Genomic DNA, 18,292 nt, shown 5'->3' on the forward strand with positions numbered 1-18,292 from the left:
GCACACACACATATCCATCCACACATATACAGACACAAGCAGACGTATTTAAAGACAAAGAGTTTGGGCAGAGATGTCAGTCGAGGCGGAAGTGCAGAGGCAAAGATGTTGTTGAATGACACTTGAGGTATGAGTGGTGGCAACTTGAAATTAGCGGAGATTGAGGCCTGGTGGGTAACGGGAAGAGAGGATATATTGAAGAGCAAGTTCCCATCTCCGGAGTTCGGATAGGTTGGTGTTGGTGGGAAGTATCCAGATAACCCGGACGGTGTAACACTGTGCCAAGATGTGCTGGCCGTGCACCAAGGCATGTTTAGCCACAGGGTGATCCTCATTACCAACAAACACTGTCTGCCTGTGTCCATTCATGCGAATGGACAGTTTGTTGCTGGTCATTACCACATAGAATGCATCACAGTGTAGGCAGGTCAGTTGGTAAATCACGTGGGTGCTTTCACACGTGGCTCTGCCTTTGCTCGTGTACACCTTCCGGGTTACAGGACTGGAGTAGGTGGTGGTGGGAGGGTGCATGGGACAGGTTTTACACCGGGGGCGGTTACAAGGATAGGAGCCAGAGGGTAGGGAAGGTGGTTTGGGGATTTCATAGTGATGAACTAACAGGTTACGAAGGTTAGGTGGACGGCGCAAAGACACTCTTGGTGGAGTGGGGAGGATTTCATGAAGGATGGATCTCATTTCAGGGCAGGATTTGAGGAAGTCGTATCCCTGCTGGAGAGCCACATTCAGAGTCTGGTCCAGTCCCGGAAAGTATCCTGTCACAAGTGGGGCACTTTTGTGGTTCTTCTGTGGGAGGTTCTGGGTTTGAGGGGATGAGGAAGTGGCTCTGGTTATTTGCTTCTGTACCAGGTCGGGAGGGTAGTTACGGGATGCGAAAGCTGTTGTCAGGTTGTTGGTGTAATGGTTCAGGGATTCCGGACTGGAGCAGATTCGTTTGCCACGAAGACCTAGGCTGTAGGGAAGGGACCGTTTGATGTGGAATGGGTGGCAGCTGTCATAATGCAGGTACTGTTGCTTGTTGGTGGGTTTGATGTGGACGGACGTGTGAAGCTGGTCATTGGACAGATGGAGGTCAACGTCAAGGAAAGTGGCGTGGGATTTGGAGTAGGACCAGGTGAATCTGATGGAACCAAAGGAGTTTAGGTTGGAGAGGAAATTCTGGAGTTCTTCTTCACTGTGAGTCCAGATCATGAAGATGTCCTCAATAAATCTGTACCAAACTTTGGGTTGGCAGGCCTGGGTAACCATAAGGCTTCCTCTAGGCGACCCATGAATAGGTTGGCGTACGAGCGGGCCATCCTGGTACCCATGGCTGTTCCCTTTAATTGTTGGTATGTCTGGCATTCAAAAGTGAAGAAGTTGTGGGTCAGGATGAAGCTGGCTAAGGTAATGAGGAAAGGTTTTAGGTAGGGTGGCAGGTGATCGGCGTGAAAGGAAATGCTCCATCGCAGCGAGGCTCTGGACGTGCGGAATATTTGTGTATAAGGAAGTGGCATCGATGGTTACAAGGATGGTTTCCGGGGGGTAACAGATTGGGTAAGGATTCCAGGCGTTCGAGAAAGTGGTTGGTGTCTTTGATGAGGGATGGGAGACTGCATGTAATGGGTTGAAGGTGTTGATCTACCTAGGCAGAGATACATTCTGTGGGGGCTTGGTAACCAGCTACAATGGGGCGGCCGGGATGATTGGGTTTGTGAATTTTAGGAAGAAGGTAGAAGGTAGGGGTGCGGGGTGTCGGTGGGGTCAGGAGGTTGATGGAGTCAGGTGAAAGGTTTTGCAGGGGGCCTAAGGTTCTGAGGATTCCCTATGAAATCCCCAAACCACCTTCCCTACCCTCTGGCTCCTATCCTTGTAACCGCCCCCGGTGTAAAACCTGTCCCATGCATCCTCCCACCACCACCTACTCCAGTCCTGTAACCCGGAAGGTGTACACGAGCAAAGGCAGAGCCACGTGTGAAAGCACCCACGTGATTTACCAACTGACCTGCCTACACTGTGATGCATTCTATGTGGGAATGACCAGCAACAAACTGTCCATTCGCATGAATGGACACAGGCAGACAGTGTTTGTTGGTAATGAGGATCACCCTGTGGCTAAACATGCCTTGGTGCACGGCCACCACATCTTGGCACAGTGTTACACCGTCCGGGTTATCTGGATACTTCCCACCAACACCAACCTATCCGAACTCCGGAGATGGGAACTTGCTCTTCAATATATCCTCTCTTCCCGTTACCCACCAGGCCTCAATCTCCGCTAATTTCAAGTTGCCACCACTCATACCTCACGTGTCATTCAACAACATCTTTGCCTCTGCACTTCCGCCTCGACTGACATCTCTGCCCAAACTCTTTGTCTTTAAATACGTCTGCTTGTGTGTGTGTGTGTGTGTGTGTGTGTGTGTGTGTGTGTGTGTGTGTGTGTGTGCGCGCGAGTGTATACCTGTCCTTTTTTCCCCCTAAGGTAAGTCTTTCCGCTCCCGGGATTGGAATGACTCCTTACCCTCTCCCTTAAAACCCACATCCTTTCTTCTTTCCCTCTCCTTCCCTCTTTCCTGATGAGGCAACAGTTTGTTGCGAAAGCTTGAATTTTGTGTGTATGTTTGTGTTTGTTTGTGTGTCTTTCGACCTGCCAGCACTTTCGTTTGGTAAGTCACATCATCTTTGTTTTTTGATGAAAAAAGAGAGAGAAGGAAACTGCCATATGATTGTGAATTACTAAATTTATCTTCTCTACTATCTGGATTTTGGCTTTTCTGCTGTTATCAAGTACAATGCTAAAAGTTGTTTGACCATTTGTGGATAAAACATCTGTTGTCTCAGGGTAAAATAATAGATAATGAAAGCCATGTCAAGGGATGCACTTATTTTTTCCAATATGTAGAAGAAATATAATGACAAAGGAATACTGATCAGTGGCTGGTTTGAAGTGTCAATGTATTTGTTGGGTCACATTGGAAGAAATGGTGCGGGAAATCTGTTTCTTGCACAGCCTCTGTAAGGTTATCTAGCTGTAAAGCTTCTGGAAAGGTTAGTTGTCTTCTTAAAAAACTCCTTTCAACTACAGATGCTGAATCGGCAGGTGCAAGGACTGTAGAGGAGGGACTTTTTGATGTGGAACGTGTGACAGGTGGGAAAGTTAAGGTACTGTTGGTGGTTGATGTGTTTGGAATGGCCAGAGAGTTCTAGGGAGATAGAAATCGGTATTCAGAAAGGTAGGCCATTGAACTGATAAAGGATGTGTGAAGCAGGCTCAGAAGTTTGTAATATGATACTGATGGAAATATACTGTCCTTGCCATGTGCCTAGGTTATGATGTTATCAGTGAATCTGAAACAGATGAGAAACACAAGGTGTTGAGGGACAGGACTGATTCCATTAGGGATGCATATACGGTTCTGCAGGTTTATGTGTAAATTTCGTCTTAGAAAAAATAATTATGAGTCAGAAGGCATTCAAGAGGAAAGATTTGGTAGAAGTTGATTTGTTTGGCATGAGGAAAGTAAGTAACAATCGAAACAGTGGGTTACTTTCCATGCATCTACTCCAAAGAAGTGAAAGACAAGACTGTCTGCACACCTGGAAGTAATGTTCAGAGTGCCTCAGAAACATGTAGTAGGGCCATAACTATCCCTGTTCTATATTAATATGCAGGTGATGACTTTGTCTCTGAAAAAGTGTTGTCCTATAATAGTTATCCAGTCAGACTTTCATAAAATATTGGTATAGTTATAAGACTTGCAACTAGCCATTTATGCAAGTGTTAAATTGCAGATTTTGAGGAACAAACATTTCCTGAAACAATTCATAAATTACTATAGGAGTTAGTTGCTTTATGTAAATACATGAAGGTTGTAATATATGTGACTACAAAGAGGAACAAATCTGTAGGATCATTTGTAGACAAATAGTGTGGCAAGTTTCAGTTGACTTGCTGGGAGCTGTAATATATCTGTAAAAGGGATGGCTTACCTTTGTATGACACATAATGGAATACTATTAAATTGTGTGGAATTCATATTGACAATTTGGAAATAAATGTAAATTTTTAAGGAAAAAAAACCATTCTCATTAAATACAATAAGTAGTTGTCTTATTTTAATAGAAGTAAATATTAATTTGTTGGGTAAGTTATAATAATTTGTTGGGTTTCCAGTATTGAAGCCAGATGATGTAAGTTTTGTTGACGCTGCTGCCTGCATTGGGGACGCCGTAAAAGCCTACACTGCACTTCATTACCTTGGGAAACTGAACTCTGGAGACACAGGTGAGACAAAATACATGTTTCACTGTTCAGCAGAATTTTAAATGCAGTTAATAGTACAATCAGCATTTCGGTAAGCTCGCTTGAATTAACACTGATACAGTCATGCTTGTTCCTTATCCTTTACTCCTTCCCTTATTTCTATTCCATCGGAACATTCCATTACCATATTTATATGGATGATATTCCTTGTTATGCAGTAGTATCATACATGCTAACAACTCAACAAGACATTCTGAGATGAATGTATGGACTTAAACCAACATCTGACATGTCCAGAGCCATGAGAGGTGCATAAATAGATATACTGGTGAACTGCCCCACACAGGCCATAGCCTTACTAATTTAATTCACAGTTTTGCTTTATATTCATCAAATATTGGTTTGCCCCTGTATACAACATACATCAGTAGGTCTGTGTGGATGGGATTGACTTTCTAAAACCATCTATACCAATGGTTCCCAACCTTTCTCTGACCATTACCCCTTTGCGTAATGAGATGTTAGCTAGTAACCCCCCACCCTTTCCCCACCACCATCATCGTTAATGCCTAACTACACTTTGGAATGAAAAAGAATTTTTGTTGCATACTTTTATTTTTAAAATGATAAAAGATAAAAGATATTTAGTTTTTGTAGATGTTTTACTGAAACACAAACTAATGAGCCAGCGACACATCTGGTACTGCTTATTTCTAACAACTCTTTTATAGAATGATGAAGCAATCCTGAGTGCACTGCGAGTGGTACCTACAACTCCTCCTCCAAAAAGAAATGTAACTATCCACATTGAGGACAGACACTTGATGCAAAACATGCTTCCTCTGCACCAATCCTCTTCCTAGGGATCCTTGCTGCAACCCATTTAAAATCAATCAAGGTAAAATGCATTCTCTATACTTATCATTTGTAAATTACTTAATTGCTAGATGCCTTACTTCTGAAATGACCGAAATTGGAAGGCCTCAGGCTGCTGATGCTTTGTGTCTGACCACTGCCAATAATAATAATAATTATAATTATAATACTGTGTAGACAGTACAGCAGTGAAGTAGTCACTACAAAGTTATTGTTGTGTTGTGCTGTCAGTGTGTTCCTCTGTTGGAAGCAAATAATAAAGCAATTTTTGAAACATTGCAGGAACTACCGACAACTTAGAGAGAGAATTTCCATAAGATATATAAGCATATGAGATGTACATGTCGCATTCTATTGAGACAGGTTATGGTACAAAGTACGTGTGTAGTGGGTGGAGTATTTGAAGAAGACAATATTCGTGCATTTATTTCACAAGCTGTAACCTCCACTACATTGTGTCACATGTTGATGCTAGTAATTGGAAAAAAGGTGGTTATTGGTAACACATGTACTGTAAGCAGTATTACAATCTTATGAAATAGTGGTAAAACTTATGATCTTTTTAAAAAAAAATTGCATTCATGGCCAAAACACAGTCAACCCCTTTTCTTTTTTACCCCTCATAAAATTTTCTTTTATCCCCCAGGGGGCTATTACTCCCAGCTTGGGAAGCGTTGATCTGTGAGGTGGTGTAGGTATCACATCACACCCAAGTTGGCCCTCATTTGTGAGTAATCAATGAAAAAGTTTTACATCATACTCTAGAGCCTTAAAATTCAGTGTAGCACAGTGGTTAAGATGTACAGAGAGAGTCAAAAAGGAGTTCTTTACTTTGGAATGGTAGAGAAATTCCTCTCGATAACTTACAGAATCGGTAGCAAACAACTTCATGTTTGATTCAAGTAGTGGATCAGTACCCCATTCTGTCACCAGAAGTGCCAGCATAGTGCACAATTCAAACGGCTACTTTCACTAGTGTGAAATTTGCTCACTGTGTGTTTTGGTTTAATGAAACGAACTCTGCAACAACTGTTCGATGTAAATTTCACACCGAATACACTAAAGAACCTCGTAGCTGGCCTATAACGTACTTCTGGCACAAGAACTTTGTTGAGACTGGTTGCTCACTACAACATGATAATTCACTTGCTACTTGATGATTATGTCGAACAGGTTATGGAGAAACTTCCTGGCAGATTAAAACTGTGTGCCAGACCAAGACTCGAACTTGGGACCTTTGCCTTTCGCGGGCAAAGCTGCGTCGACGGGGCGTGAGTCATGCTTGGGTAGCTTGGTTGGTAGAGCACTTGCCCGCGAAAGGCAAAGGTCCCGAGTTCAAGTCTCAGTCTGGCACACAGTTTTGATCTGCCAGGAAGTTTCATATCAGTGCACACTCTGCTGCAGAGTGAAAATCTTATTCAGGTTAGGGAGAGATTTGCCTGGAATCCACAAAAGTCAGTGTGATTTGTTTGGTGAGTACTGCATAGGTGTTTACTCTTGAAACCGTACAGAGTCATAATGGCACAGAACATTGATGAGTCATATAAGGTTGCTCATGGAGAATTCTGTGCAGAGATGTTGCATTGGACAGAGGACGTCCAGACATTCCTGAATACAACAATCTTTAGCGATGAGTCAACATTTCATATCAGTGGCATGGTGAACGCCCACAACTGCGCGATATGAGTCAGCAAAAATCCACATGGAACACATTCGTGACAGCCCCAGAGTTAATGTGTTTTGTGCCCTTAGAAAATTGAAAATTTACAGCCCTTTCTTCTTCAAGGAGAAAACTGTCACTGGTATTGTGTATATGGATATGCTTGAAAACATTTGAATGCCATAGATCAGTGAAGGTGACGGAGATGGGATGGTTTTCCACCAGCAAGATGGTGCGCCTCATTTCCTCACGGAAGTTCAAGGTTTCTTCGCTAATTGCTTCCCAGGTTCGTGGACTGGCTGTGAAGGAAAAATTGTGTAGACACATTATTCCCCAGACTTGCGCTCAGGGACTGGGTGTCGTGTTGTCCTAATCATCATCATTTCATCCCCATCGACACGCAGGTCGCCGAAGTGGCGTCAAATCGAAAGACCTGCACCAGGCGAACGGTCCACCCGACGGGAGGCCCTAGCCACACGACATTTCCATTTTTACCACTGGATTTCTTTCTCCTGGGTTTCATTGAAGACCTTGTATATGTTTCTCCCCTACCAAACAATTAAGCCTACCTGAAAAATCGAATCTATGCTGCTGTTGCACAAATTATGCCCAATTTTCTGCAACAAATGTGGGAAGAAATTGACTACCAATGAGATATTTTCTGCATCGCAAATGGTAGTCATATCAAACCAAAATGACACATCTATCAGTTCTCTAGCTTATCTCAATAAATTTCTATATCATTCCGAAGTTGTGAAGTCCTTTTTCTCTCACCTGGTATTCTGACATGTAGAAGTTGTGGGTTCGATTCCTGTCAGATGCATTACAATTTGTATTTTTAAATATTTATTGAAATAACTTTGATCATTATTTTTATTCATTTAATTAGTTTAAATGTAAATTTTTATTTCTAATCCTTTCCCATGTCATTTTAATCATCATAATTAATTTTATTTGCTCTAATTTTTTATTCCTGTCATTCTTTTTTTCATTTGGAATCTGTGCACATGATTTTAGTTATTTCTATTTGTCTATCAAATATTTAAATGTTGGAAAACGCCAATCTGTTAAAAACGAAAGAAGAGAGAATTTTTTTATCTTAGCTCTGCAGTGGCATTAAAAAATTATTTTTTGTTACAAGACCTTTTTTTTAATTCTCAATCAAACATTTAAAACATAATTTCATAAATAAAACTAAATTCAAGCAATATTGTGAATAGAATTAATGAATGCAATAATGTGAATGAAAATATAAAATAATAAAACAAGAGAAATTAAATCAAAGTTAATAATGATGATGATGATGATGATGATGATGATGAGAACAAATAAAAAATCTGACAGTGTGGCAAAGCATTAGAAATAAAGACATTTAGACCAATTAAATTAATAAAAATAAAGATTCAAAAATAAAAATTTTGATGCATCTGACAGGATTCGAACCCACAACCTCTAACATCTGTGGAACATATCTTAACCATTATGCTATGCTGCTGCTCAAGGTAAGATTCTAGAGTAGCAATATCAAAGTGTGTTCTGCAGAGCCCTGAGGCTCCACAAGGCCTCTGTGAAGGCTCCACTAAAATAATGTCGACCTTCAGAATAAAGCACATAAAGTCTTGTCACGCACTGAGAAAACAACTCATAAATATCATATCAATATTGCTGTTATGAAGTTGGTTTTTCTCTCAGTGCTTAACAGGTGAAAATGAGGTGACAAGCAACATAATAAATCTACAGACAAAAGAATTTAGTTTGTAAGAGTAGATATGTGGTGACCCATTACTCGTAACTAAACACGCACACAGGAGCCGTGCGAACCCTTTCTCCCGTCCTCTCTCCCACTCACCACAAGCATTCCACTACACTCTCTCCATCTCCATCTCCATCTCTCTCTCAACCACAAATACCTGGAACTGCCTCAAAGGATTTCATCGCTTCTTCACGCTTCACTGTCCGGGTTTTATATAGCAAAAGGGATTGACTTTGTTTTGGCCATGAAATTATTTTTTTAAAAGATCATAACTATTACCACTATTTCATAAGATTGTAATACTGATTACAGTACATGTGTTACCAATAACCACCTTTTTTTTTCAATTATTATCATCAACATGTGACACAATGTAGTGGAGGTTACAGCTTGTGAAACAAATGTATGAATATATAAACCCATTCCACGCAGTACAGAGTACAGTTCCAACTCAATTGCAATGTGCAGTCTAGTTTGGCACGGTGAATCCATGCACTGTTCTCAGACCCCAGTACATTTGGTTCGTGTTTTTATTGACCACAGTCATAAAATTCAATATTTGTTTGTTCTGTTGTAAAATTAAACTGTTGAACTTAAAAGATAGAATGGAGCATTGGCTTAAAAATTTTGTAGCAAGATCTTGCATCGAAAGTTCAAAGGCGATTGTCTGGAAAATGCAGCATCAACCTGCAAGATTTCTGATCAAGACTATAAGATTCAAGATGATAATGTAATGACATTTATTTCCATGGTTTCAAGCAGTGAGATATGAAGCAAGTCACTAAGGATGAAGAAAAGAAAATTCATGAATCTTATATCAATCTTGGATTTGTTGTTCCTAATGGCTCGCCTCTTTGTATTTTATGTAGTAACTCTGAATACTTCCACAGTGCCTGCTACGAAGTGCTACCATTTAGAAACTATAAACCCTGATTGAAAAGACAAGACTGAAGATTTTTTTATATGTAACAAAGAACAATTACTAAGAAGTCAGATACCTATGAAGTGTGCAAATCAAACGCCCAATGAAAAAGCCATGAAGACATCATATTTGGTCAGCCATTACATTGCAGAAGCAGTTCAAGCACACACTATCACTGAGAATTTAATAAAACCATGTGTGGTAGACATAACACAATGATGCTCCATGAAAATATCTTCAAATCATCAAGTCAAATTAATGACCTAACAGGCTATATCAAACAAGTACTCCAACCCAACAAATATGTCTTGCACATAGAAGAGTTGACTGATGTCGCTGGACTGGCGATCCTGGTAACTGTATGATATCCATATAGACAATCACATGGCATCGCTGCCAACTAACACTACTGTATCTTTCTTTTTTCTGTGATTAACTTCTCTCACTCAATTGGCATGATTGTGTTGATATTTGTACAGATGGGGGCATGGCAATGATGTCGAAATAGCAAGAGTGGTACAACTAATAAAAAGTAAAACACCAAACTCAAGTTCCAGCCATTGTATCCTGTATAGATGATCACTTACGATGAAGCAGTGAAAATAATTAATTACTTTAAATCCCCTCTTCAGTGTTGATTGTTTTCATGGTTACATGAAGATCATAGAAGCAGACATAGAACACTACTGCTATACACCAAGGTTAGATGGTTGTTTTGTGGTAAAACCTTAATGAGATTATTCGAACTAAGGGCTACATTACAAGCTATTATGACCAATATTTCATTCACGTTAAGACTGTTTGAGCGATGCAATTTAGTTGTTCAGACTATCTTTGTAGGCTGAGATGTCTGGAAAACTTAATTTATTAAATCTATGTTTACAAGGAAAACAAGACAACAGTTTTCTGTGCTTGCAACAAAAAACTGCCATAAAAATTATATTTTTGGATGGCATGTGATGACAAGAGAGAACTAGAAAGCATTTTAACACTGAATTTTTTCATTTGTGGTAAAGTAGAATTACCAAATAAAATATTTGAAGAATTCGTCCAATGTCTTCATGATATGCGTGCATCTTTTGAGATTTATTTTTCTGATGAGTGGATCACAAAACTGAAAATGAATTCATGGATTCACAATGTTGTATTCTCCTTTTGTACACACAGTTGGACATGGAGAACAGTTAATTGATTAACACACACATAGTGAATAAACATAACTTTTTATTTATTAATGATAGAACACTATCTTTTATAGTTCTCCTACCTGCTAGGGCTGAAGTTATCGCGTGTAGGATTATGTGTAAAATTCGTGGTTGTCATAGAGCACAAAGAAGAAGCCGAAAACACTGGGCAGTGAGAGAAAGCAAATCTGTAATTCTCAAACTCTGAATATTCTCAGTGCGGTTACTACTAACTCACACAAGCAGAACACAACTCAACACTCAATATACTCTAGTCTGGCATAAGCTCAGCAGAGTGAGGACCCAACAAGTCCATCCACTGAAAGCAGAAATGGAACTCTCCTTGCTTGTCCCATGCAGCCATGTCATTCCGCTGCACGATGGTGGCACATTGCCTTGCCTGCATTGGTGTTGACATCAGCATCTTTGCAATGGTAGATGGCTGGTGTGAAGTTACTGATGATCAATGACACAGCTGTCCTCTGGCCCTCCCCCTCTCCCCCGATTCCACCCTAACCACGCACACCAATGCAACTCCTCCATAGGATACAACATAGGCTGCAGCACAGACTGTCAGCATGGCAGCAATACTGTAAGTGGTTCCAAGTTAACATCCATCGACATCCCCAATCGAGGAGATGACTGTCCTGCAGTAGAAGACAACTGCACCAGTGATGACAGCCGCTGCAGGCTCTGGTGACAAACTGGGTCTGTGAACCCGAAAGGAGGCAGCAATATATCACAAGAAGCACCAGGGCAAAGCTGGTTTTGGTGCGCTGGTGCAGTCCCATCAAACTTTCTATAGTGTAAGTGGATTGCAAAAGCACCATTTCCCAATCTACAACGCTTGCAATAAACTGCAAACAGAAACAGTTGCTAAGCTGAAACATAGGCATGCATGGTAGGACATAGATCCTCTGAGGTGGATGCATACTGTGAAGTAATGTGCTATGCCGACGACCATGAAATGTTCCACTGGCGACTTGCCATCCCTAGACAAGGAGCAGTACGATGGTAAAAACACTTCGAAGGCCTGTTCCCACAAGTGGATGGCCTGTAATGTGTTCATCTGAGCCCTGAAGATTCTAACAAAATGTTCCACACCACTACTGAAAGGACGCCGTGAGGATGTGAGCTGTCGCCCATTGCCAGACACAATGACTTGTGACAATCCTTCAATACAAATAAAGGTGAGACTAGATACGTGTCGGGAACATCATACGTATATGACAAAATACTGAAGTCAGATCGGCCACAGTATTCACGTATGTCATGAGGGCAATGAAGGGGAACTTGCTGTAAGCTTCCACCACCAATAGCCTTTCAGTATTCCAAAATGGGCTATCAAAGCCAATGTGTAAGCACTGCTGTGGTCCAGCAGGATGTGGCCAATCAAAGTATTGCTGAGGGGAGGAGCAGCCTCATGTTCCACACACTTGGTACTCCGCACAGCTCAATACTCAGTATATTCTAGTCTGGCGTAAGCTCGGCAGATTGAAGACTTGACAATTCCATCGACTGAAAGCAAAAGTAGAAATCGCCTTGCTCTGAAGACTTGACAACTCAATCGACCGAAAGCAAAAGTAGAAATCTCCTTGCTCATCCCTTGGTGCCATATTTCATAACCACTGTGCAGTGCTGGCACCCTGAGGAGCATGGCAAAAGGCTCATCCAGATGGGTGCTACCAGTGATGCAGCATTCACATGCAGCATCTTTGTGTAGGTAGACTGCTGGCGTGAAGTTATCAGTGAAGAAAGACAGCACACACAATCCTTTTGTACTGAATTTACAGAAGCCAGAAAATATGTCCGAAGAAATCCATGAATCCTTTTTAAAAATGATATCAGATTCAAGCACAGAATCATTATTTAAAACAATGTTACTTGATGATTTTTGGAACAAGGTTCATGATGAATACACACTTCAAAAAAAAATTTTTGCTTCACTTCAGTTCCAAGAGTTCCGGAACATGTACAGAAATTTGGAATAGAGATCAACATAAACATAATTTCCACCCTTTTTATTGCTCATGAAAACCACATATTGCATGTTGTACCACCATACAGCGAGATCTTCTGAGGTGGTGTTCCAGACTGCTGTACACATCAGTACCTCTAATACCCAGTACCACGTCCTCTTGCATTGATGCATGCCTGTAATCGTCATGGCACACTATCCACAAGTTCGTCAAGGCACTGTTGGTCCAGATTGTCCCATTCCTCAACAGCGATTCAGCATAAATCCCTCAGAGTGGTTGGTGGGTCACGTCGTCGATAAACAGCCCTTTTCAATCTATCCCAGGCATGTTCAATAGCGTTCAGGTCTAGAGAACATGCTGACCACTCTAGTCGAGTGAGGTCGTTATTCTGAAGGAAGTCATTCACAAGATGTACACAATGGGGTGCGAATTGTCGTCCATGAAGATGAATGCCTCGTCAGTATGCTGCAGATATGGTTGCACTATCGGTCGGAGGGTGGCATTCATGTATCATATAGCTGTTATGGCACCTTCCATGACCACCAGTGGCATACGTTGGCCCCACATAATGCCAACCCAAAACAGCAGGGAACCTCCACCTTTCTACACTCCCTGGACAATGTGTCTAAGACGTTCAGCCTGACTGGGTTGCCTCCAAACACGTCTCCAACGATTGTATGGTTGGAGGCATATGCGACACTCATCGGTGAAGTGAATGTGATGCCAGTCCTGATCGGTCCATTCGACATGTTGTTGGGTCCATCTGTACTGCACTGCATGGTGTTGTGGTTGCAAAGATGGACCTCGCTATGGATGTCAGGAGCGAAGTTACGCATCGTGCAGTCTATTGTGCACAGTTTGAGTTGTAACACAGCGACCTGTGGCTGCACGAAAAGCATTATTCAACATGGTGACATTGCTGTCAGGGTTCCTCCGAGCTGTAATCCATGGGTAGCGGTCATCCATAGCAGTAGTAGCCCTTGGGTAGCCTGAGTGAGACATGTCATCGGCAGTTCTTGATTCTCTCTATCTCACCCATGTCCAAACAACATCGCTTTGGTTCTCAGAGACGCCTGGACACTTCCCTTGTTGAGAGCCCTTCCTGGCACAAAGCAACAATGTGGATGTGACTGAACTGCGGTACTGACCATCTGGGCAGACAACATGAGCTGTGTACCTCCTTCCTGGTGGAATGACTGGAACTGATTGGCTATCGGGCCCCATCCGTCTAATAGGCACTACTCATGCATGGTTGTTTACATCTTTGGGCAGGTTAAGTGACATCTCTGAACAGTCAAAGGGACTGTGTATATTCACAGTCAACATCTATCTTCAGGAGTTCTGGGAACCGGAGTGACGCAAAACTTTTTTTGATGTGAGTACGTTCACAACTTGCCAACAGGCTGTTACTGTCCTTTTCCCATTCCCAACAATATACTTGGGTGAAATAAGATTGTTGGCATATGCTGCTACATATTACTAAAGTAGACGGGATGCTGAACCTAACATATGCCTTCAACTCTCTTCTGTTAAGCCTGACATTAAACAGTTCATCAAATAAAACAATTACTTCATACCTCCCTTTAAATGGAAACACTTTTATCAATTTACAGTGGAATGACTACAGTGTTATTTTGTGTAATGTATTATTGTGTGTTGTTTTTGTATATTGTTGTAGAAGTCAGTAGTGTACAATGCAAATATTTTTGTATGATTTTCGCTAAATGATTATAATTAAAGGGTGCAAATAAAACCAGGTTTTGGTTATTTTAGGGCTTCATAAAATATTTAGTATTTCAAAAGGCTTCAGTCACTAAAAAAATTTGAACCGCTGGTCTACAGTATCACGTGAAATTCATATTCATGAATTACTAGCAGCCAAGGGACCACCTGAGTGAATGGTTGCAGTGTGTGATACAAGGGACCCTAACCTACACCACTGTACAGATGGTTGCAAAATGCCAATTCCACCCCCCCCCCCCCCCCCCCCCCTGGGACCTCTCCTTGTTAGAGAGTAATACTGCATGAATGGCAGACATGATGATGTAGTGTTCCTCAGTAGATCTCGTGTCACATGCAGTAAGTTGCACAAAGTAAAGAGAACTATCCAAGTCTTCACTAGAAGTGGGTCTCTCTCATCCTGGGTCTGAGTGACGTGCCCTACCTTTTCAAGCTTTGTCAAACTATCCCCCCTCTCCTACCCAAGGAAGGTAGTAATAGTTCTGCAAGCTAAAATAGTGTCATCACATTAAATTTTAAGTCTGTGTTTCACTAGTGCCAACGTTTCACCTTCTGAAACAATTTTCTTTCAGTTTGTTTTCTTGACTGAATTTTTGTTTGATACAAAGCTAAAGAATGAAGTGCTACCCAAGGACATATGTAATAATTTAAATATATCTTTGAAAGAAAATATAATTAATTGTAAATAAATTGATACTGATAATATTTATTTGCAGTTCTCATTATTGATGGGGCCAGCTCATTTGGCAGCATCTGTGTGCAATTGGCCCATCACTGGGGTGCAAGGGTACTTACTACAGCCACGTCAGATGACGAGAAGGCATATCTGCAAGGCCCTGGCCGGGGCATTGCCCATGTTGTTGAAGTGGGAACAGGTGGACTTACAGGACAGGCCCAGAGAAGCAGCAGTACCAGCAGCCTTCGGTCTGGTATTATGCTCGAAACTGGCAATTTGGGTGTTGACATAATAGTGGACAGGGGTGGATTGCCATTCCTACCAGAAGATCAGCAGGTAACGGCTGTCTGTTGAAGTTCCTTTGTAATACGATACAAAAGAGTCATGGTCTCATTAATATTATGTTTTGTCACACATAATGAAGTATTACACGGGAAAGAACAAAAATATATTGCTATAAGTGTTATAGAAAGAGGATTGGTGTTTACAGCTGTAGTCTTCTGTGAGTTATATTTTCAGATTAATGAACAGTTGATTTTGCTTATTCTCTCCTGCTGTTTGTTCTAAATGATTTGCTTCTCATCAGTGGCCCTAACATTATCCTCTTCTTTTCTTTTTAGAATATTAATAATAATGTTTGCGACAACAGATGGAACTCTACCACAGCATATTCACCAACAAAACATGAGATAATTTCTTGCCTTGGGGTTGGGGGACGCTGGGTGACGTCTAAAGCAAATCTTCAGGTAATGGTATATCTTCACTTTCCACTAACTTGACAAAAAACACACCTTGTATATGTTAATGAATATTGTAGACCTGAAATTATATACAGGGCAGAGTGTATAATATCTAGTGTGTTCTACGACAGCTTTATATTTGTATCTACTTTTTCAGTTGGATCCACCTTATTCAAGGATGCTGTATTTACGTTGTGCTAGTGTTGGTTTTCTGTTTGAGCAGTCATGGATTTTGTCAAATGCCCAGCAAGGACGTTATCAGCATATACTGATGGACATTGTAGAAAAGATAAAAACTGGTATTGTACGGTGAGTGATTTATTGCTCAGTTACTAGACCTATTTTGATGGCAGATCTGGTTCCCTCCCTCGGCTACCACATTGTGTGTGTACTTTTTCATGTTCTTTTCCCATTTTTACTTACAGAAATATTTTAAGGATTTCACTGAGAAAATACTGAGCATTAATGAGACTATATTCATGCATAGTTCACTCTTTATACATCACCTATCATGGTGAGTTGGAGGAAACCTAAATAAGAAATTAAATGGCCAGTTATTTGGATGTGAGAAACTTTCTCCAGTGCTTACACTGGGTGTCCCAGTTGGAATGGTAAGAACTCAGGGCAATGACAGGAACAATCATTCAGTACAAGAAAATGTAGTAAACATTGGCTCTATAGTGCATCTTAAGAGCTGTGAGCATGTCTTCGTCTTCAATACTTTGAAACAACTTTCTGCTACGGCAGACTCTTTGCTTTCCATATTTTGAGATATGGCAATATGGATCAAAACAAGATAAAAATATCCAGTAAACGTGGGCTCTGAAGTGCGTACCTTAAAAGCAACAAGCACTTGTTCATCTTCGCTGATGTAAAACACATCTTCCACTGAACAAGTTCTCATAGCTTGTAAGCTATGCACGTTAGAGCCCACATTCACTGCACGCTTTTTTCCCCTTGTTTTGGTCTATACTACCTTCTTCCAAGATATGGAAAGCAACGAGTTTGCCATAGAAGGGATTTGTTTCTTAGTATTGAAGATGTAGTAGTGCTCATAGTTCTTAAGGTATACATTTTAGAGTCCATGTTTACCAGACTTTTTTTGCAATGAATCATCATTCTTTCCATATCCCTGAATATTGACCATTCCTACTGGGATGATCTGTATGTGCGTAGACAACCAAGAAGTCGTATATGGAGGTTATCAGTGTCATTCAGAGTGTAGAAACCATCTTGTCTGTAATCAAATGTAGCTAATTTATTTATCCACTTCATAACATAAAATTTTATGAACATGACATGTTAGAGAAAATATGGATATGTCAAACATTCCTACAACCCATATGTTCCCTGCTTCCTGGTAGTGCACTGCTCAAGGTTATGGAAAAACGCACACAGAGGATTTCAATAAAATTTTAGTGTTCATAGTAATTTAATTGTGAAATGCGTGTGCTCGAGCTGTACAAATATTCCCCTTATACTTTCCTCTCAAAGGAATTATATTTTTCTTTTTATCCATATAATTTTAATAGCCTAATTGACACTAGTTTTCTTTGTGGCTACTTAATGAGATTAAGTTAATTTTATTTTTATTCAACTTGCCACTACTGTCTTATTTCTGACTTATTTTGTCTTTTCAAATTTTTATCTTCTATATCATTTTTAACAGATGCTTGGGCACTGTTAATACTTACACCAAAGTACGTAATTTTCACATTAATTTCATATTTCGGCAATGTACATTTAACTTTCTTCAATTCAGTTATATACTACATATTCACCATTTATTAATGTTTGGGGTAGTCAGTCACCTCTTACGCCTTTCACATATGACATCACTTCCTCTTGGAACATGACGGTCGCTAGTTTTCATGCGAGGTTGCCATCTGCCATTGCATCATTTCATAACTCGAGTGCAGCTGTCATGTGCCTGCAGCTTAGTGTTCTGGCGTGATGGCCACGAGCCTCATAGTTCTTGTACTCCTGAAGGTGGATATAATTTCCCAAAACTGGTTGTGATTTTGAACCAATAAAATTGTTTACAACTGAAGTGGTTAATTGACTGATTCTACTGAAATAATAACTGCAGTTACCTACTTTAACATCTTCCTGGAGAAAGAAAGAACAATAGTCAATGACCTATATATCATACTGTGTGACAGTCTGAAGGATATATTGCAGATAGCGGGATGCAGAAAACGTAAGTCTAAAATTTAAAGCATAGTTAACATATCAGCATTTGAAATATTGTTAGTACAAAACAGTTAGTAGTATTAAGTTTTAACATTTATTGTTGCTATTAAATTACATGACCTGCTCTGTATTTGCTGGCACTAAATTAAGCATAACATTGATTTGTATTTCTGTCATGCCATTTCTAGTGTTACATCCTTGCACTACCTCTATTAAGCCACTGACTTTGTAGTTTTAGAAGCACTGACATTTCTCATATGGACTGCATTCTGTTCATTATTCACCAACATAGTAATAAAGTGAAG

General features: G+C 40.5%; 1 protein-coding gene across 1 annotated transcript in view; it reads left to right on the forward strand.

Annotated features, from left to right (window-relative positions):
• LOC124711905 (quinone oxidoreductase-like protein 1) overlaps positions 1-18,292 on the forward strand; it is a 137,926-nt gene that overhangs the window by 89,927 nt on the left and 29,707 nt on the right. The window contains exons 3-6 of the mRNA XM_047242157.1: positions 4,175-4,285; positions 15,095-15,390; positions 15,675-15,800; positions 15,952-16,103. Of these exons, the coding sequence (XP_047098113.1) occupies positions 4,175-4,285; positions 15,095-15,390; positions 15,675-15,800; positions 15,952-16,103 (685 nt within the window). The remainder of the gene's footprint in view (positions 1-4,174; positions 4,286-15,094; positions 15,391-15,674; positions 15,801-15,951; positions 16,104-18,292) is intronic.

Source organism: Schistocerca piceifrons, chromosome 8, assembly GCF_021461385.2.
Source record: "Schistocerca piceifrons isolate TAMUIC-IGC-003096 chromosome 8, iqSchPice1.1, whole genome shotgun sequence".
NCBI classification, from domain to species: domain Eukaryota; kingdom Metazoa; phylum Arthropoda; class Insecta; order Orthoptera; family Acrididae; genus Schistocerca; species Schistocerca piceifrons.